This window comes from Maniola hyperantus, chromosome Z (assembly GCF_902806685.2).
Source record: "Maniola hyperantus chromosome Z, iAphHyp1.2, whole genome shotgun sequence".
In the NCBI taxonomy this organism is placed as follows: Eukaryota; Metazoa; Arthropoda; class Insecta; order Lepidoptera; family Nymphalidae; genus Maniola; species Maniola hyperantus.
The window spans coordinates 5,250,220-5,270,659 of record NC_048564.1 but is presented as its reverse complement, the minus strand read 5'-3'; the positions used below and the strand labels follow the sequence as shown (position 1 = coordinate 5,270,659).

The 20,440-nt window shown below is 38.0% G+C and overlaps 1 protein-coding gene across 1 annotated transcript in view; it reads right to left on the bottom strand.

Moving 5' to 3' along the window:
• The window catches only part of LOC117995838 (uncharacterized), a 93,414-nt gene that overhangs the window by 14,793 nt on the left and 58,181 nt on the right, over window positions 1–20,440 (bottom strand). Inside the window, exon 12 of the mRNA XM_034983856.2 lies at window positions 5,562–5,699. Coding sequence (XP_034839747.1) covers window positions 5,562–5,699 — 138 coding nt within the window. The remainder of the gene's footprint in view (window positions 1–5,561; window positions 5,700–20,440) is intronic.

Below are 20,440 nucleotides of genomic sequence, written 5' to 3'. Positions count from 1 at the left end.
AAAACGTTATCGCTTTTTGTTTGAAAATTTACAACTAAACGATCCTCTTAAGGGCAACAGTGCAAAAACAAAATAATTAATAATTAAAATGTAATCGCTACAATACAAAATGAGCACATCCATGAGAAACAATATACCACAAAACACAGCAGTGGAGAATGCAATTTGGGAAACAATTAACGTTTAAATTTAATAAAAGTGTCAGTAAATAGCATTGAAAAAAATACAAGAACCTATTAGATTTTTGAAGAAAACTTTGTAGTGACGTACGTAACACCAATCTTACTGGAATTTATCTAACGCTGTAGATATAGAGTTCCGTCATTAATAATCTTAATAAGCAAGAGAGCTTTTATATTTCTAAATTTATCTTTAAAAGAATAATGGTAACCAAAACCTGTTTAAAGATAACTAGATGATGCCCGTGATTTCATGCACGTAGATTGAGGTTTTTTAAAGAACCCTTGATAACTCTTAGATTTTTCTATAGTCTATATCCGTTTCCGGGAAGCAAGCTATTTCTGTATCAAATAGACGAAAGCTCACGATTTTGTCTACGTGGATTTAGGTTAATATAAATCCCGTGGGCACTCTTGAATTTTCCGAGATAAAAAGTAGCCTATATTGTGTTCTGATGTAAGCTATACTTAAATATCTCTGTATCAAATTTCGTCAGATTTGATCAAACGAATGGGCCGTGAAAGGTAGCAGACATACAGGCAGACACACTTTCGCATTTAAATATTATTGTGGATCATACATATTATGGAATGACAAACACCTTCAATTCCACGGCAACGGGTGTATTGTTTCTTACGGAGGCTGCATACCATGGTGGCAATTGAGAGCTGTGACATAAACCATAAAGTATCACTAGTCTTTGATGTTACTTGCAAATATATTATGTACTTCGCTGAGCCATCAAAGCTTTACATTTATGTCGAATAGATTTCGCCACAGCCAATGTATTTATTGCAGATAGGGTAAAGCACATACAAGACCATTATTGTATGAAAAATTCGCAGAGCATAAACTATTTTACTATGTAGATACAAAATGAAATTGGGTACCTATCGGCAGAGATATTAAATGTTATGTATGTATATGTAAAATGAAACAGATACCTAAAGCCTTAAAATTACGAACTTAGATCACATTTGTAGTACTGTTCTACTCGTGCCTTTACTTTACCTTCTGTCTTAGTCATCGCCGAGCACGAATTTTATACGTCATGTGATAAGAACGTAACATATCTATGGTACAATGTCATTGGGAACCGTTAACTATAATACAAAGGATTTCATCGTATCTTCTTCACTTAAATGCCACTGCCCGTTCATTCATCCAGTGAATAGAAGAAGCGGAAATTGAATCAATCAAAACTTCATGGACGACGACCATTGGATAAGTTACGGCTACCTACTTTCATAGTATAAATACATACAGTGAGACTTTACGCCAGATTTTACGATCCACTTCTATATTACGCGACAGGTCGAGATGACAATTGGAGTCGGTACGCCCCGCACACCCGTACAGCCCTCGCGCTAACCCGGTGCGTCATAGTGCGGGTGCGGGTATGCGGGGCGTCCCCCCACCTCATTCCCCGATCGCCATTTCGACCTGTCGCGAACTATGCATACTGAATTACTAATTCACTGTGCGTAGTTATAAAGCGAACGCCAGCCATGCCAGGGTGATCAGTTCTATATTATGATCATTTCATCCAATTCCCTGTATTTAGGACATACAGGTTATTTGTGTTTCGGCAGCCTACTCCTCTCAAACCTACAGTTTTTGTTAACCACTCAATATCCGCTATAGAAAGGTTCGTTACGTATTCTATTTGATAATGATGATTCTTACGGCGATTACGCACTGCACTTCCGTCCGTAAATGATGTTTTACGCTGTGTTAGTCAACAAGTACCGAAACAAGTTGATAGTCGTCTCGAATAAAAAGATTGAGCGAAACCATAAAAATCCCTTTGTTAACGACACAAAAGGTCACGGCTACTGACCTAATTTCACAATCTGTGAGACTTCGGGTCGGCGATGATGATTCAATACAGTCCTATCTAGAGAAGTAGGTATATTTTTATTATTATGCCATGGTTCAATATGATATGGAATACTCTTAAGTCTTATAGCAGAATCAGTACCCTTATTATAAATGCGAAAGTGTTTGTTTGTTGGTTTGTCCTTCAATCACGTCGCAACGGTGCAACGGATTGATGTGATTTTTTGCATGAGTATAGATAAAGACCTGGAGAGTTACATAGGGGTCATCCCGGAAAATCAAAGAGTTTCCAAGGGATTTTTAAAAAACCTAATTCCACGCGGACGAAGTCGCGAGCATCAGCTAGTCATCATAATATAATAATGTCCCCTCGACTGAAATTTGGCCACGGCGGCCAATCACTATAGATTAGTTAGATAGGCCAACTGCGCGGGAGATACTATAGTGCACAACTGCGTTCTTAAACACCAGGTGTAATCTCTATTCCCTCACCTTCATAGCTTGATAGGGTAGAAATTAAACACAACCGGAGAAATATCAAATGCAGGATTGACGGCTTTACGTACTCTCCGAGGCAGAGAGGTGATACACCGCCAACTTCCTTAATCCGGGCTAGTACTGTACTGGGCAGTTTTCTGATAGGCAATTCAAATACCTAATTATTTTAGGCTCAACCCGGGAATCAAACCCAGGACCCCGTCATCTGCAGTCGTATAATAAGCGCTGACACAATGCCTAAATAAGTTTCTTTCTTCATCAGACATGTAATGACGTCAAACTTGACCCATTTCAATCTTTTTTGCCAAAGCGTTATATCTATTTAAGGACGCTACTGTACAGTATTTTGATTGAAATCACGATGTAAAAAACTGTAAATACTTTTAAAACTGTAATCCGAGGTTTCATACTGTAAGGGTGGTAAATCGGGCGGAATAGAAATATACCCGGATACGGAATAATCTACCACCTTACAAAGATTAGAGGAAAATAATAATTTACTTTACTTGATCTATCTACCTAGTAAAGAATAGAAGCTAGCCGTCGACTCCCTTGTAATGTATATGAGGTGTTATAAATGAAATTTGCTAGATGTTAGGCAAAATTGTTTTTAATGTAACTTTTACCGGGGTCGCTTAATACATAGTGATGGCTAATAATGCTTAGTTATTCTAGCTTAATGCCAAGACTTAATTTAGATACATTAGAATGCCTTAGGTAGATAGTACATAAAATCTATGTTTTAAATTTAAGATGCCATTGGCATGGAATAGACAATGACACAGTAAAATTCATAAAATTGTTTCAAAATAAAAGCTCAGTAGTAAAGACAGGGTTCTTACTGTACACATACACTAAGAAGGTTCACTAAACTGTTGCAGGATACAAACATTTGCTTACTTGTAGGTGCGAAGACTGCAAGGTAGCTGGACGGCATCGGCCAAGATCCAAAACTCAATTTATTTGATTCTTCACAACCGAAATGTTTCATTACAAAGATTTTCACCAAGTCTTATCCATAGCAATTAAGTTGTCAACGTGAATGTGCAAAAGAAATAAATACGAAAACCGAAAACGCAAACGGAAAACTAAAACGGAAAACTGAAGCTAAACGTAAAACGTAAACGTAAACGTAAACGTAAACGTAAACGTAAACCCTGTAACAAAGAAAAACAAGATTATAATTTGTGCTGTGTGAAAATTTCGACACGTGGAATTTTCCCGATCAAACACAACTCACCTATTGAACTCCTGGCCACCAATGGTTTTCAGAAGTCCACCCACAACCCATTATCCTCATTTATTTGGGAAGTTAAAATAACTGGAACTGAAAGAAATCATGAGATTAGGATTTTCTCTAACCAAACCGCCATTTTGTCGAATCCACATTACTTGATTTTTCACTCACCATAACTGATGAAACATTGAAAATACGTTAGGATGACTAAAATTTATGACTATTGTATTTTTCCAGGCGAAGCCATGGGCGAAAAGAAGTGAGATTTTCCTGGAACGAAAAAAATTCGTCTTCACATGTTGACTCCAGGAAAATTCTAAATCTCAGCAATCGGTGTTGCCAGACGCAACCCGAGTGTGGCCGCTCTCATTTAGTTTGATCATGAAGCCAATTCATTTTTGAATATTTGCGGAACCTAAGGATATATTATAAGAACCGTTTTGTTAATGACTTAACAATAAACAAATGATATTATGGTTTTATTTAATTATTTTGTTTTATTTTTACGACAATTGACAACGAAGCAAACGCCATCTATTGTGGCTCGAATGAACTCTGAACATCGACCCACGCGTAGTTCTGCACCTTGATGCTAGGTGGTACCAACATACTTTGAACAAAATAGATTTTAATTAAAAGCGAAACGCTAATTAGTAGTTCAAAATTTACAACGTCACAATACTCATTTATTTGTCCATTTGCGTTTCACGACAACATCATCACCATTATGGACCCATCGCCAACATACTACTGAGCACGAGTCTCCTTTCAGAATGAGAAGGGTATGGCCATAGTATCCCACGCTGGCCAAGTGCGGTTTGGCAGATTTCACACACCTTTGAAAACATTATGGAGAACTCTCAGGCATGCAGGTTTCCTCGCGATCTTTTCGTTCATTATTAAATCAAGTGATACTTAAACCACATCACTTTGAAAAGTTAGAGGTGCGGTGGTGAGGTGTTCACGACAAAATTTGTACCGAAATAAAATCTGAACACGTCTTATACTGGTTCGATCTGTTGGATTATATCTCGAACCCTTATAAGGTTGTACAATGAACAAACACAACTACGCAAATGGAGAGAGCTAGCGAGAAATGTGCCTTTCTACCAAAATAGTAACATTCACAATAACAAGCTTTGCAACATAGTAAAACATAAATTAATATAAGATACTTTAGCAGGAATAAAACAAATTTCTAGTAAGTAATGCAATGCCACGGGTTGAAGTAATTAATGGAGTGTAGGTAAGCGGCAAAAGGGTGAGTAGGTGGAGGTGTGATGCCGGACTAGGTTGGGACGGGATGCCGAACAAGCTGTTATCAACGAAGCCGGAATAGCTTTTTGTATCGTTTTTTAAAAAACATGAACATAGAATATGCACTACCTACTTAAAAACACCAAAAAGTTATAAGGTAGCATAATATATAAACTACTAATGATAGATCTATCTATAAATCTAATGAAAACTCAAATTAAATCGCAAGTAATTCGTTTCTCGACGTCCATTTACGGCCTACGCAGACGAGGGACTATTATCCGCAGAGGACAAAAATGGATCATTATGAACTGCATCGCATAGGTAACGCACACGATACGGCGTAGCACCATAGTAAAAGATGAAAGACTTTTGTCCTCAGTGGACAATAGTCCTTCGTCTGCGCAGGCCAATAGAGTAAAACTGTGTCTATGAAAGCGAGTAGAATTAGCAAAGAAGCTGATCTACTCGCGTTTAGGAGAACATGAGAGACGAAATACTGTGATTCGATTTGAAGACTCTATGGACGATAGGCTCAATATAGACTTACCATTGTAAACGAGGGCGAAGAAGGCCTTCTTCACCAGTAGCTGCGTGTCGAACACCACCAGCTTGGCAGACGTTGGGATCAGATCGTAGCATTTGTGAAATTTGAAAAACTTCACGAATATCTGCGACTCATCTTCCTCTGGAAAAACGGAAATACGAATTTTTTATTTAAAATCCATACTAATATTATAAATACGAAAGTATGTCAGTATGTCTGTCTGCTAACTTTTCACGGCCCAACAGTTTAACCAATTTTGATGAAATTGGTACAGTGTTAGCTTACATCCCGGGGAAGGATATAGGCTATCCCGGAAAATCAAAGAGTTCCCACGGGATTTTCGAAAACCTGAATCCACGCGGACGAAGTTGCGAGCATCATCTAGTTATCAATAAAAAACTTACATCGCGTAGGCTTGAAATGATTGATCATGAGTTCGGTCAGCAGAATCTGCAAGGCAGATTAAGAGAGCTCTTCATGTCACTCCAAGTTGAGTGTGAGAGCATGTCATTTGAGCTTCAATAGCTCAACGGTTAAGAAGCGGACTGAATTTCGAAAGGTTGCCGGTTCAAACCCCGCCCGTTGCACTATCTAGTACCTACTCCTAGCACAAGCTTTTCGCTTAGTTGGAGGGGAAAGGGGAATATTATTCATAATTAACAAGGCTAAAATTCTTTAAAAAAATGTTATTGCAATCAACATTTACGGAACGTACCTAGACAAGAGCATGCGTGATGTGTGAACAACGAGAATCAACGATTGGTATTACGATATTTTTATAATAAACGAAAGACATTTGAAATTGTTAAGTAAAGTTTCCTTCAAAATCAATAGTTTTGCCAATTTAGTAGTTACTTTATTTTTTATTTTATTTATTTTGACACTAGCATGGTTTATTTACGCACGAAGTTGCCGCAAAAAATTTGGCTTAAAATAAACACATTTCAAGGGTCACAACTATCAAAACAATTATGATTTTACTAAGTTTATTATTTAAAAGCATAGATAATGAAAACATAAATCGATATCAGGCTTAGTTTTAGATCTAGAATAATATAGAACAATATGCGCAATATATTTGTATGGAGAAGCGCGTAAGAATCAAGTCAAAGATAAAATGGTCTCAAACTCAATTTGCTTTTATTGACAGTAATTCCTAACTCCGTGGTCGTAACCGTGACCTAGTACTTATTTAATAGTAACTTGCATTTACCGCATGTAGTTCAATTGCAACTAAGTTAATACACGGCTTGAGGACATTTCATCATCATCATATCATTTTATAATCAACCCATTGCCGGCTCACTTAGAGTACGGCGGGGTGATTACGTGAAACGTTGCAGTACCAACAGCAACGCGACAGCAGTAGCAATGCGACAGTTCATTTGCTGTCTCTCTTCTTCTTCATCTTATTTTGCTTTGTGGCGGCTATTGCTGTCTCTCTCTAGCCGCACGTTTGACAGCATAGTGATCACGAGATTTACGCCTGTCGCGAGATACGTAATCATCCCGCCGGTTTCCTCTCAGTAAAAGAAGGGTCACATTACAATGCATGCCGGGCATGGGACTTACCTATTGAATCTAAATAAATGTTCCTTAAAAACACCTTAGATATAGAGCAGCTAATCTATTCCCAATATACCCACAACGCCGCGAGCATGTTTGATTTACGGACGAAATAATCGAAAGACGTGAAACGGTTTGTCATGATATTAAATCATCTTGTGAAGGCGAAACGTGATGTATATATGCAACTAAGATAGTAAGTGAAATTCACGAAGGCGAGTGAACTTTACTTGTGGTAACGTCGTTTACACGGGCATTGCGTAAATGTGCGTGCATGTCGGACCAATCAGTCGCGAGCAAGCGTTCGCAAATGCACACATTTAGTGTACCTTACTTAAACTGATACGACTTAAACACAAGCATGAGTCATTCGTCCTCGTGAAATGCAAAACTATAAGAGTAAACGCAATTCGCCTATCAGAATTCTGAACCTACATGTTGACTTTAGATATTTTAAACTTCTCATAATCCTTTGAGAGGAACTGATTGCTTTGCTGCTCTATTTAAGTTGAATGTACAATTGTAGAGGGACATAAAAGCCCGATTGAAATTTCGCCACTGGATGCTACTACGTAGGTAGATACTTACACCTACAATATTATTATTTTCACATTATTTCCGATTTAGACATCATCGTTTGTTAGGGTTCTGTATCTCCTGAGAAAAAATCTGACCCTATCCTGTATGTCTGTCTACCTGTCTGTATTTCAAGATCCATCAAGAGAATCAAAACTTATATAGTACGTTCCTTCAATCACGAAATTTGGCAGGTAGCATAAAGGGAAAAATCAGAAAACCCTGAATTTGATGTTACATCACAAACAAAGTTTTATTTCTTGTAAGGTTCCCCTTCGTATGCGAGTTTGACTCGCAATTGACCGGTTTTTTATTACAGGACAGACTTGCGCTTAAAGATAATCATGTGTTAAGGAAAGCAATGATGAGGTAGAAGTTGGAGCGCGCTTGCCTAGAAGATATCTATTCACTCTTGTCTTGTGTGGGAGAAAGCTCGGACGCCGGAAGGGCGGGCGTTTCAAACCGTAGCGGTTCGTAGCAGAAACGTTTATTGCGAGTAGATTGTATGTCGAGCACAAAGGCATTCCGGGCCGGTGCAGCGGTGGTAGATGCATCTAACGATTCAAAAGTACTTGTAAAAGTTAGTTGAATAAAAATATTTCTATTGTAGGTATTCGTAAAGATGTCAACGTTTTCTTGCTGTTGTGTGGTAGAACGGTGAAGGCGGAACAAGATTGTGGAGTGCCTGAACACACTCCCAAATATAATATCCGATAGAAGATAGTGTTATAGACTAAGCCTGTCACCTGTCGCGTGTTAGTGATTGACCAAATTAATTTAGAATTTTAACGACCGTCCTGGACTAAATTAATCTTACGCATCATTTAACAAAACTACCCATATCATAAATGCAAAAATGTGTTTGTTGGTTAGTTTGCCTTTCAATTTATTTTCCTGAGTGACATAGGCTACTTTTTATTCCGGAAAATCGAAGAGTTCCCCCGGGAATTTCAATAACTAATCCACGCGGACGAAGTCACGTCCATCAGCTAGTTTTTGTTAAAATTTAGTCAGAAATGAATTGTAGCGTAATTTAAACTTAATGGTTTTCCGACATGGGCCCGCTTCAACCGAGACGAGTGAAGCAGAGTTGAGCCTTTTTGCTAACTACATACTCAGTTTTATCTACGTCGAAATACTGTTGAAATTGGTATGCTGAATAAAAAATCGGAAGCAGCGAGAGGCTCTTAGTTGCCACTGGGTTTGCTGCGCACCACCGCCATTTCACTAAAGTAAATAATGTTAAGTTTGAGTTGTTATTGAGAAAAACGCTGGGTCACGGACCACGGCTCTACTGGTGTGCATTGCGCTGATGTTAGGACCAAATACTGTGGCCTAGCCAAGATTGATCTTCTTATATATATATAAGGAAAAGGTGACTGACTGACTGACTGACTGACTGAATGACTGACTGACTGACTGACTGACTGAATGACTGACTGACTGACTGACTGACTGATCTATCAACACACAGCTCAAACTACTGGACGGATCGGGCTGAAATTTGGCATGCAGATAGCTATTATGACGTAGGCATCCGCTAAGAAAGGATTTTTGAAAATTCAACTCCTAAGGGGGTGAAATAGGGTTTTGAAATTTTGTAGTCCACGCGGACGAAGTCGCGAGCATAGGCTAGTTTCTTCTATAAAATCGAGTTTAGTCCGTAACATATACAAGGACGATGATAGCAACGCTGGACAACTATAGTGTCAATAGTGAATGTTGCCATACACGTTAGCTCGGCGCAGCCAGGCAATAGAATCGGATATGTTATGTAGATGAATGTTCGACAAAAATATACACACACACAAGCATACACACACTGTTGTAATATTATTATTGTATATACCTACATTTATTCTTAATCTATTCTGTTAAAATAGTTTTAATTATAATTTTAAGTAATCTCTTTTGGCCTTCTGTACAGTTAGTACAAGATTGAACAATGCATTTATCGTTTATCGTTTCGTTTACTCCTCACGGTCAATGTTTACGTATTGTCCGGCAGTATGAGTTGGCCATAACAGTCAGTATTGGACTCATCGAGTAAAAGAAATAGTAAACGTGATGGTCCAACTCTCGCCACAATTTGTCTCTCTTACACGTTCGCAAAAAAAGGGGGACAGATATACGCTGCCATTTTGTTGAGTTTGGCATTTATTATTTCGTTTATTGACGTTTTTGACAGATTGACAATGACAGATTGACAGCGTGACAATGACAAACAAGTGACAGTCCACCACTTAGTCTATGGTGTGTGTGTCTATGGTAATTTGTCTAAGATCACTAAAAACCTCAAGAAACTTGTGTCCAGAGCCAAATTTTCATCAGATTAAAAAAAAAGTTACCGCTTTCTAGTCTGTTACTCTGTCATTGTCAGTAAAAAAATAAATCAAAACAAACCAACGAAACCAACATAACCTTTTATCATAACTGAAACTGAGAGTTGAGACTGAAACAAACGGAACAATCGCTTTAGTTTTAACTAGAAAACTGAAGTTTTACTGATTATTAGGTATATATTATTGTACGTAATACAACTTTGTAGAAACAACTTCGACAAGGAAGCTGACAGAAAAATAAGCTGGGCTGGGCAGCATTTGGAAAATTGCGTCAAGTCTTCAATTCGTCGATACCCCAAAGCCTAAAGACGAAAGTCTTTAATGAATGTGTCCTACCTGTGATGACGTATGGTGCTGAAACGTGGACACTGACAGTTGGCCTTGTCCACAAGTTCAAAGTCGCTTAGCGGGCTATGTTGGGTAACTCTGAGGGACAAAATCCGTAACAACGAAATCCGTTGGATGACCAGAGTGACTGACATAGCCCAACGAATTAGAAATCTGTACTGGCAGTGGGCAGGCCACGTCTGCCGCAGAACCGATGGGGCAGACGTGTTCTGAAGTGGAGACCGCGTATCAGCAAGCGCAGTGTGGGACGACCTCCAACCCGCTGGACTGACGACCTTAAGTAAGTTTACTCTCTCTCTTCGGATCACGCTCACATAATGTACTAATTACTAGGTAATACAAATCTCTTGATCTGAATTTGGACACATAGACAAGTGGCCAGGTTTGAAGAGTATAGTTAAATCATAACATAACTTCATATGTACCTACCTACTTAAATAATTACTGTCTACTAGGTACCTAGCATTAAATGAGTTCAAAAAGGGCTGAGCCATCATTAATAATTATATTTGTTAGAACAGTTTTGACTACTGACCGCTTGATAAATGACAACACATTTTAGACATAATCTTGTGGTACACTGAAGTTAAAGTTGCAATAAAACATCTAGGTAATCTATTACAGAAAGGCAACTCTTTAATAATCAATTCAGTTTTCTTTGTTTAAGACATGTAATTAAGTTCGGGACCTTGAGTTTGAGCTGTATTTTAGTGTATGTATAAAGGTTATCTGTCTATCTATCTGCTGGCTTTTTACAGCTCATCCGTTCAACCAATTTTGACAAAAGGTACAAAGATCTTTCATCCTGGGGATGGATATAGCCTATTTTTAAATAAACTAGGCTCTGAAAATCGAACAGTTCCCACAAGATAAATGAAGTTGCGAGTATAAATTATTTAGTGTGGAGCTTTGTTACATGCTGGAGAAGGAGATAGGCTACTTTTACCCTTTAAATCAGCGCGGATAAAGTCACGGGCATCATCTACTTATTAATTAATATTATAAATAAAACTTAGACCTCATTAAGATAGATAGTAAAATAAGAAGAATAGTTCTTGTCTAATTAGCAATTTAAAAAATTAAAGATCAACAATTTCTATTTTTTCAGTGATAACTGTGGACCAGTTAGTTACGTTATGTTAACAGCCTGTGAATGACCACACCACCTGCCTAATCCACTTTGTTAGAAGAATGCAAGTTGATTTTGCTGCATCAAGACTACACTCTACAGAATCCTCATAAGTCATCTAAGTGCAGTAACACTGCGCAACAAACTACAGTTTTATAACAATATAAAAATTTAATAGTAAATAAAATGTTTTTTGTCTCTGCTTTTCTATTATGAACATAGTGTTTTTATAGCTAGTCATGCCATAAGATTCTTTTATAGGCATTTTAATTCATACCTACATACAACGGGCTAGCTTTTGAGACTTGCCGCCTTGATGGAGAAAAGAAGAGGAGATAGGGACGTTCCGGAGTCTCTGGATTCATCCATACAAAACGTGAGTGAGTCTCTGGCTGAAGGAGTGAAGGGGTTGACTTACCCCGCCGCCCCCTACCGAGGCTGTTTTAAGTCAATGACAATTTTATCAAAATTAAAAATCATTTAAAAAAGTATACATCCCCGGCGGAAAATCACTCCTTCCAAGGGAATGATTTCCCTCCCCTCCCTTTTACCTCAGCTACCCCCATCAAGGCTGCACGTTTCAAAATGTTCATACAAATAAACAAAATTGAAAATTGCCTGTTACGTTCTCAATAAGCTCATAATTAAAAAAATTGTGAGCTAATCTTTGAAGTGTTGAACCGATTTTGATGAGACTTGGTGCACAAACAGTTGGGGACAGTGTGGCTAATTCTGTTAGACGAGGTCTAAATGTATTGCTATCCTTTTCTGCAGTGCAGGGAGCTTATGAAAGGAACAGCAATACACATAAACCTGTCATTTTAATTTAGTTTTGATCATAGATTCCCGGAAATATCCAGGCAGGCAAATTCCAGAATACTTTTTAACTATTATTAGTATCATCTGAAAACTTACTTTTTTTAGGATGAAATAAAACAAATTAAATTCTTTTGTTTAAATTTAAATTAGATACTATAAGTAGGTAGGTATGCGTATAAGTATTTTACATCAGCTGTAAAATTCATAAGGTGTATTTAAGTAGGTACATCATAAACAGTTCAAATTATATAGGTATTCTACAAGTCTGATGACCCCCAGGTTAGTTGCAGTCTTGACTCTTGAATTAAGTTAGGTTCTAGTGGCCCTAGCTTAGGTAGCTGGAAGATAGGCAACATAATCTGGTAAGTATAGGTTAGGTACCATAGATGATCTGCAACCTGAAAATAATAATTTATTTTAGAAAAATACTTAATATAATAAGCTAGCTAAATTTGGTAGGTAGGTCCATTTCATACAAAATTTTACTAACTTATACCCTTCTATACTAGATTGTGCCCGCGATTTTGTCCGCGAGGACTACACAAATTTCAATTAGATAGATCAGTCAGTCAGCTTTTCCTTTTTTATATATAGATAAATTAAGTACCTACTTTCTTGTTTGTGAATGGATGCAAGTAATGGTAGGTAGTAGGTAGGTATTTTCTGTTATTGTATGTATGTTTCTTAATATACCTGGTAGGTAGGTACCTACCTAGGTTTCTATTCTGGTGAAAAAATGGGTTGATTTTATCAGATGTAGGTACCAACTTATATGTATAATTGAATCATAAATTAATGTAAGTAGGCACCTACTTAGTAGGAAATTTGAGCCACACGTTTGATGTACCTACCCATAGGGCTTAGAATAATATTATGTAGGTATTAGGTACCTAGGTATAGGTAGGTAATAAATTGTGCATATCTTACCTTTGCCTCAATGATCAAGGTGTGACATACTCTTTGTGATCGATCTTACAACGCTACAAGTAAATGCATTCTGCGAGCTATATGTATGGATGGCTATCGCTGCACAAAATGATTCATCCGAGATGCACTATTATCATTATCTATCATTTTAGCCTGTGGATGTCTGTCTTCTACATCCAATCATCGCTGCACAAAATGATTCATCCGAGATGCACTATTATCATTATCTATCATTTTAGCCTGTGGATGTCTGTCTTCTACATCCAGTCATCGCTGCACAAAATGATTCATCCGAGATGCACTATTATCATTATCTATCATTTTAGCCTGTGGATGTCTGTCTTCTACATCCAGTCATCGCTGCACAAAATGATTCATCCGAGATGCACTATTATCATTATCTATCATTTTAGCCTGTGGATGTCTGTCTTCTACATCCAGTCATCGCTGCACAAAATGATTCATCCGAGATGCACTATTATCATTATCTATCATTTTAGCCTGTGGATGTCTGTCTTCTACATCCAGTCTTGAGGCATCCTCATTCAGCCACTTCACGTTAGGTACCTACTCTATAATATGAACGGTCCATCGGTCGGTACCCCACTAGGTACTTGTAGGTATGCTGTGGTACCAAATCTCAACTCAGTAGGAACGCAGGCATGGATTGTTCACTGCCACTTCAACTTGCTGGGTGGTTTCGACTATGTGAGAACCTGTTTCTTTGACGGATGCTCAACCAAGTACGACAGGCATGGATTGTTCACTGCCACTTCAACTTGCTGGGGGGTTTCGACTATGTGAGAACCTGTTTCTTTGACGGATGCTCAACCAAGTACGACAGGCATGGATTGTTCACTGCCACTTCAACTTGTTGGGGGGTTTCGACTATGTGAGAACCTGTTTCTTTGACGGATGCTCAACCCAGTACGACAGGCATGGATTGTTCACTGCCACTTCAACTTGTTGGGGGGTTTCGACTATTTGAGAACCTGTTTCTTTGACGGATGCTCAACCCAGTACGACAGGCATGGATTGTTCACTGCCACTTCAACTTGTTGGGGGGTTTCGACTATTTGAGAACCTGTTTCTTTGACGGATGCTCAACCCAGTACGACAGGCATGGATTGTTCACTGCCACTTCAACTTGTTGGGGGGTTTCGACTATGTGAGAACCTGTTTCTTTGACGGATGCTCAACCCAGTACGACAGGCATGGATTGTTCACTGCCACTTCAACTTGCTGGGGGGTTTCGACTATGTGAGAACCTGTTTCTTTGACGGATGCTCAACCCAGTACGACAGGCAAGGATTGTTCACTGCCACTTCAACTTACGGGGGGGTTTGGGCTATGTGAGAACCTGTTTCTTTGACGGATGCTCAACCCAGTACGACATGCATGGATTGTTCACTGTCACTTCAACTTGCTGGAGGGTTTGGGCTATGTGAGAACCTGTTTCTTTGACCGATACACTGCGCACATCACAAATTACGCCGCTGAACCAAATTTAAGTTACACAATCACGACGGTTAGCTTTGACTACCTTCCCAAACATTCTCCTTGCCTCCGTGGGCAAATTAAGGCACTTCACTTATTAAATTTCATCATTTTGTTTAATTATCAATAAGCTTTCACGCTTCTCTCACCGAGTATTTTTTGGTGAGTTACAATTCGACTATCGACTCGTATCCATAAGCGAAAATGACGTCATTTACTAGTTTTAGGACGTCAAACTTAGGACTCGTACTGCCAAATTACTCGATATTGGTATTGGTGTAGGTAAACGCAAACCATTCTCGATGGTGACGTAGTTATGTGGTAATTGGTATCGTAAAGTTGAAAGCTATACTCGCAAACACTCGATCATCTTTAGTTCGCAATATTTCCGCTGTGTCGCTGCCTGTAGATGTATGGAAACAGTCGATTTCGACTTTGGTATTTTTAAAACTATGAAATCTTATACTAACTGTACTGTTATACCTAGATTTAAATTTAAATAATAATTATGTATTTACGCTGTTGATTACTGTAAAATAAACAAAATTAAAAAAAAAAAACCGTTTTCGCCTGCCCGCATATACCTGTAAAGACTTGGTTCGGCTTTCAATAAACTCAGGTGGATATGCCGACCGGGCGAGCCGAAAGAAAGTTAAAGAACATACGTATAATGGTAAAAACCGGCCAAGTGCGAGTCAGGCTCGCGCATTGAGGGCTCCGTACTACAGTCGTATTTTTTCGACATTTTGCACGATAATACAAAAACTATGATACATAAAAATAAAAAAAAATCTGTTTTAGAATGCACAGGTAAAGCCCTTTCATATGATGCCCTACTTGATATACCTAGTTATCTTACTTCAAATATTGAAAATACTAATTATTAGTTCATGACCACAATTTAATTTTTTTTGTGTGATCTAACCCTAAATTCACGGTTTTCAGATTTTTCCCCAAATGTCAGCTATAAGATCTACCTACCTGCCAAATTTCATTATTCTAGGTCAACGGGAAGTACCCTGTAGGTTTCTTGACAGACAGACAGACAACAAAGTGATCCTATAAGGGTTCCGTTTTTTCTTTTGAGGTACGGAACCCTAAAAAGTGACTTTTTACGCGCCATTTTACTTTATGTGTCAAATTCCATGTCAATAGTACGATTTTAGTCCTTATTTTAAAGGTGAACCCCTAGGATTCCAACATCAATGGGTGAACCGTACCTACTTTAAACATGACAGTTGACCCATAGAGTTAAAATGGCGAGTGAAAAGTCATTTTGAACGGACAATATACCGGGTCGGTTTTGTTGTTCGATAAAAATAAATGCCGATCCGAGCAAACCGACTCGACTATGCGTATTACATACCCTGTGTACTTTATACAGCAATCCTGTGATTACAATATTACTGCTTTGACGATTACGCTGCGACATATTATGCACCTTAATGTGATGTGAGTAATCGCTTGAATGTTATTAACCTCTGACCTCTGAGAGTGAGTCAAACTGACAATGGCGGAATGACCATTCCTTTAGTAATTCGAATGATAATACCTAATATACTCTAAAATATACTACTCTTACAATATTTCAAACAGAAAAGAAATATAAGCCCATCAAAAAATATTGAAAGTCGCAACCTCTACATAAAAAAGTTGTCAGACCCCATGCAGAGCCTGTCATTTTCTTATCATTATCGTTCTCAATATACATATATATCGATGCGTAGATATTTCTCCTCAGTTTGCTGATAAATGATAACTGGTATCATATAGTAAACACATTTTTGTTCAGTAATAAAGTGTATTAATTCAGCTAATCTTGGAGGAAAAGAGACCAATACATAAAAACTAATAGAACAATAACAAAAATGTATTAATATATTCAATAATTATAATCTTCGATGATTAAACGATGCTGTTGAAATTAGGAGTTTTAACGAGGATTCCATTTGACTAATGCAAAACTACGATAAGATTCAAGATATAGGTGGATAGAACAGTACCTATTCACTATTCACGATAAACCGCTTTTGTAGGAAGCAAATTTCACCCGATACCAACAATGCACGATGCCGCTTGGGTATTAAGAATTCCAAAGCTACAAACCAAAGCAATGCGCAATTTCATTGTCAACTATTAATATGATACAAGTTTTAGTTTAGGTATATTACCTCAATAGTCAATACCTATTCCCTTTATTAAAGAAAAATACCAGGGGCAGGGGCATCATTCGACGTGATTGGTGTTATCCCTGAATTCATGGATGACCCAGGGATAACCCATTTAGATAAACGTAGAAAGTAAAACAATATCTATATACAATATTTCAGAGAGTATTAGAGCCGTTTTCAACAAACCGATTACAATATATACCTATTTATTATGCAAGGATTGCTCGTTTAAAGCATATAACAAAAGCAAAGCATATATAAACCTAAGTTAGTCATGGCTGAAGTTTTCATGATAAAACGTGACACCCTCGTTATGTTAATTTGTCATTCATCAAATCAAGATATTAGCCATGTGTCAGCTTGTCCATATTAAACTAACTGACCCACCCCGGCTTCGCTCGGGTGGAATTTTTCTATGTGAAATTTAGAAAAATCCTGAATAATACCATTTCTTTTTTTATAACTGAAAAACCAAATACAAAATTTCATGGATATAACCCCTTAAGGGTGGAATTTCCCAAAATCCTTCTGAGTGAGCGCCTGCGTCATAAAAGGAACCTATTGTCAAAACTTCAAGTCTCTCATCTCAACCTAGTAGTTTAGACTTTAGACTGCGCGTTGATGGATTTGATGGATCAGAAAGTCAGAACAAGTGTTTCTATATGTATAAACTAGCTTTCGCGACTTCATCCGCGTGGACTACACAAATTTCAAACCCCTATTTCACCACCTCAGGGGTTGAACTTTGAATATCCTGTCTTAGCGGATGCCTACATCATAATAGCTATCTGCATGCCAGATTTCAGCCCGATCCGTCCAGTAGTTTGAGCTGTGCGTTGATAGATCTGTCAGTTAGTCAATCCTTTTATATATTTAAGAAGAAGAAATAGAAAAGAAGAAGATTAAATTAAAGATTAATTAATTAAATGAGATAATTACGGCACGTGTCGTCTATTAGGTTAAAACGTTACACTCCGGCCTCAGGTGTTTACCTACACAAGTGTTTCCTTTGCATTCTGCCAACTTTGAAACCGGAAACAGGCTAGGTGATCTGCGTAAATCGTAAATTAATTTATTCGGCAGGTGTTAAGTAGCCAGTCAACCCTATTTGCCACCAAAAGACATTTAATATTATACTAAATAGCCTTTACGTGTCTCAAATCTTGTGAATGAATTTTATTTCTTTTACTGAACCCGATTCTTAAGAAACGCGAATGCACACAAATTTTAATCCCATGATAATATAAAATAATATAAACTTTGGGATGATGTCATTAATTCCAATGTTGTCCTGCCCACCCTAACCTGCAAGTACTATCGTCTCGATCTCGTCGTTGTCGTCTTTCACTCGATCCCGATTATCGGTTCTTTGAACTATGCATCCTGACCATTGCACTTCAGTTTCGCAATCTCTTGAACTATGTCGGCTACTGTTCTGATTTGATCACGTAGTTGAAACTCCTCTCTCTGTGTGCGAAGCTCTCTACGTCGCCCACTAAGTGACTCTGCTTTCTTATGAAACCCATATTTAGCAACTATGTCCTGGACTCGTATGTCTAAGGATCTAGATCGGACTAAGAATCTGTCGATTGTGAGTTGATATTTTGGCTTCTGACTACCAAGTATTGACTTTGTCATTGAAGTCTGTATTTCAACGCCTTAATTCTGGTGGTGCAGACTGCAGGGTTACTGGTCTTTGGAAAAGTACCTCTGTAGCATAGGCGGATTCAGATCTAGCGGTTCAACAGAGCCACCAATATCTTATGCAACTGTTCCTTTAAAAATAAGGTATTGGCTTGTTAATGAACATGGTATGAAAGGGTGTCCTTGTATTAGTATTTGTAAGTACTAATTCTCTACTTACTGCGTAGTTTTGAGTAACCTTCGATAAATGATTACACTAATAAGCTGACGGACGTCAAAAAGTCTTTGTCAAAATATCGTCGGAATGCAATCTTTTCAATATAATTATTATACTGAAAGAGGTAATTGGAAAATGTATTCAAGCTTCCCTTTATCCTGTTTTCCTAAGTGTTCTTAAAAGCACGTTTCGTTTATTAACAATCTGTGAAAAACTGCGCCCACAGAATTTGAATACTTTGAAGCCTGGTGTAACTTCGCAAGCCGATGTGAACTAGAAACATACGTGACATTGCTATGGCATTGTATTACCGTTGATGTCTTATAGTATGAACAGGCAGACATCTTAAATTTTTCCACCGGTCGGTACCGAAAATCTGTTTCTTTATTAGCAAGCACCCTTACATTCCAATAAGGTCCCTACGCGAGACTGCTTAATGCCATGAATTAATATTTTGCTTAGACTTAAAATTAAAACGAGACGGATTTATGTAGACATACTTCTGTCTTTTCCTACTTTAAAGTTAAAACGGGCTATCAATAATAATAATAATTATTATTTGAAAAGAACAGCACTGAACTACCTTGATTACGTAAATGATTCAAATTAGTTATCCTATGCCGATGCTAATTGATGCGCAAGCGTCTGTTGTTTATTTATTTATGTTCAATACTACTCGCATTGAATGTAAGGACATGACGTCACAGAGAGCCTCGTAGAGCGTAAGATCAAAATATGTAGGTGTTACACACTTGAAGTCTAAAATTATAGTTGGCTACTAATAGACGAACTTGCAGACAAGGAAATGCAAACAACAAACACGTTTGTATCATCATAAAATACCAAATTAAGGTGAGTTCACATCTTTATTTGATTCCAACTGTAGACATCGCTTATGTTGCCAGGCAATTAGTAAATTGTACCTACTTGAACGAATGAATTTAGATAAATATTAAAATTTGTCCTCTAGCTTATAGTAATAATAATTATATTATTGTAATATGTACAATAACGCGGCAGAAAATATTTTGTATCGACCTTTAGAAAGAGATTTGTGGGTGAGAATTGTCGGTTAAATCAATCCTTAACCTGTAGGTTCTCTACGTATCTTATAACTTTCTATAAAATATTAAAGATTCCTTTGACAAAGAAGTGTTGAATTCAATAATGTTGTGGTTTTCCGTACAATCCGCTTGTTATGAGTTATGACATGAAATGTCAAAATAGGACTAAAAATTGGCTCCACTCTAGTAACTTCACACTGAATACATTATTCTGTAACACAACAATTAACATTAGAAAAGTTTAAAACAACGCAGCTGGGGGAAAAGCGTCGAACCGTGCGATAAAACGGAACGTAGAGGCAGCGTGGGAGATGTAAACAAGCCGACACCTTTTATTAACCAATCGGCGAGGAAAGCTTTCCACGCTCGGCCGACTGCCTCGAACTCTTTGATGAGTTCGATAGAGTAGACGGACTCTTCTTCGTCGTCCTCGACGACGAGAGCAGGATTGTCGGAGAAGTAGTGTAGGCGCAGCATGCGCAGGGCACGGGCGGCGCATCGCCCGCCGCCGCCACTCGGTGCGGCCCGCCGCGCCTCCCTCGGCTCACTGCTAATTATACACAACCGCGTGTGAGCTCGTTC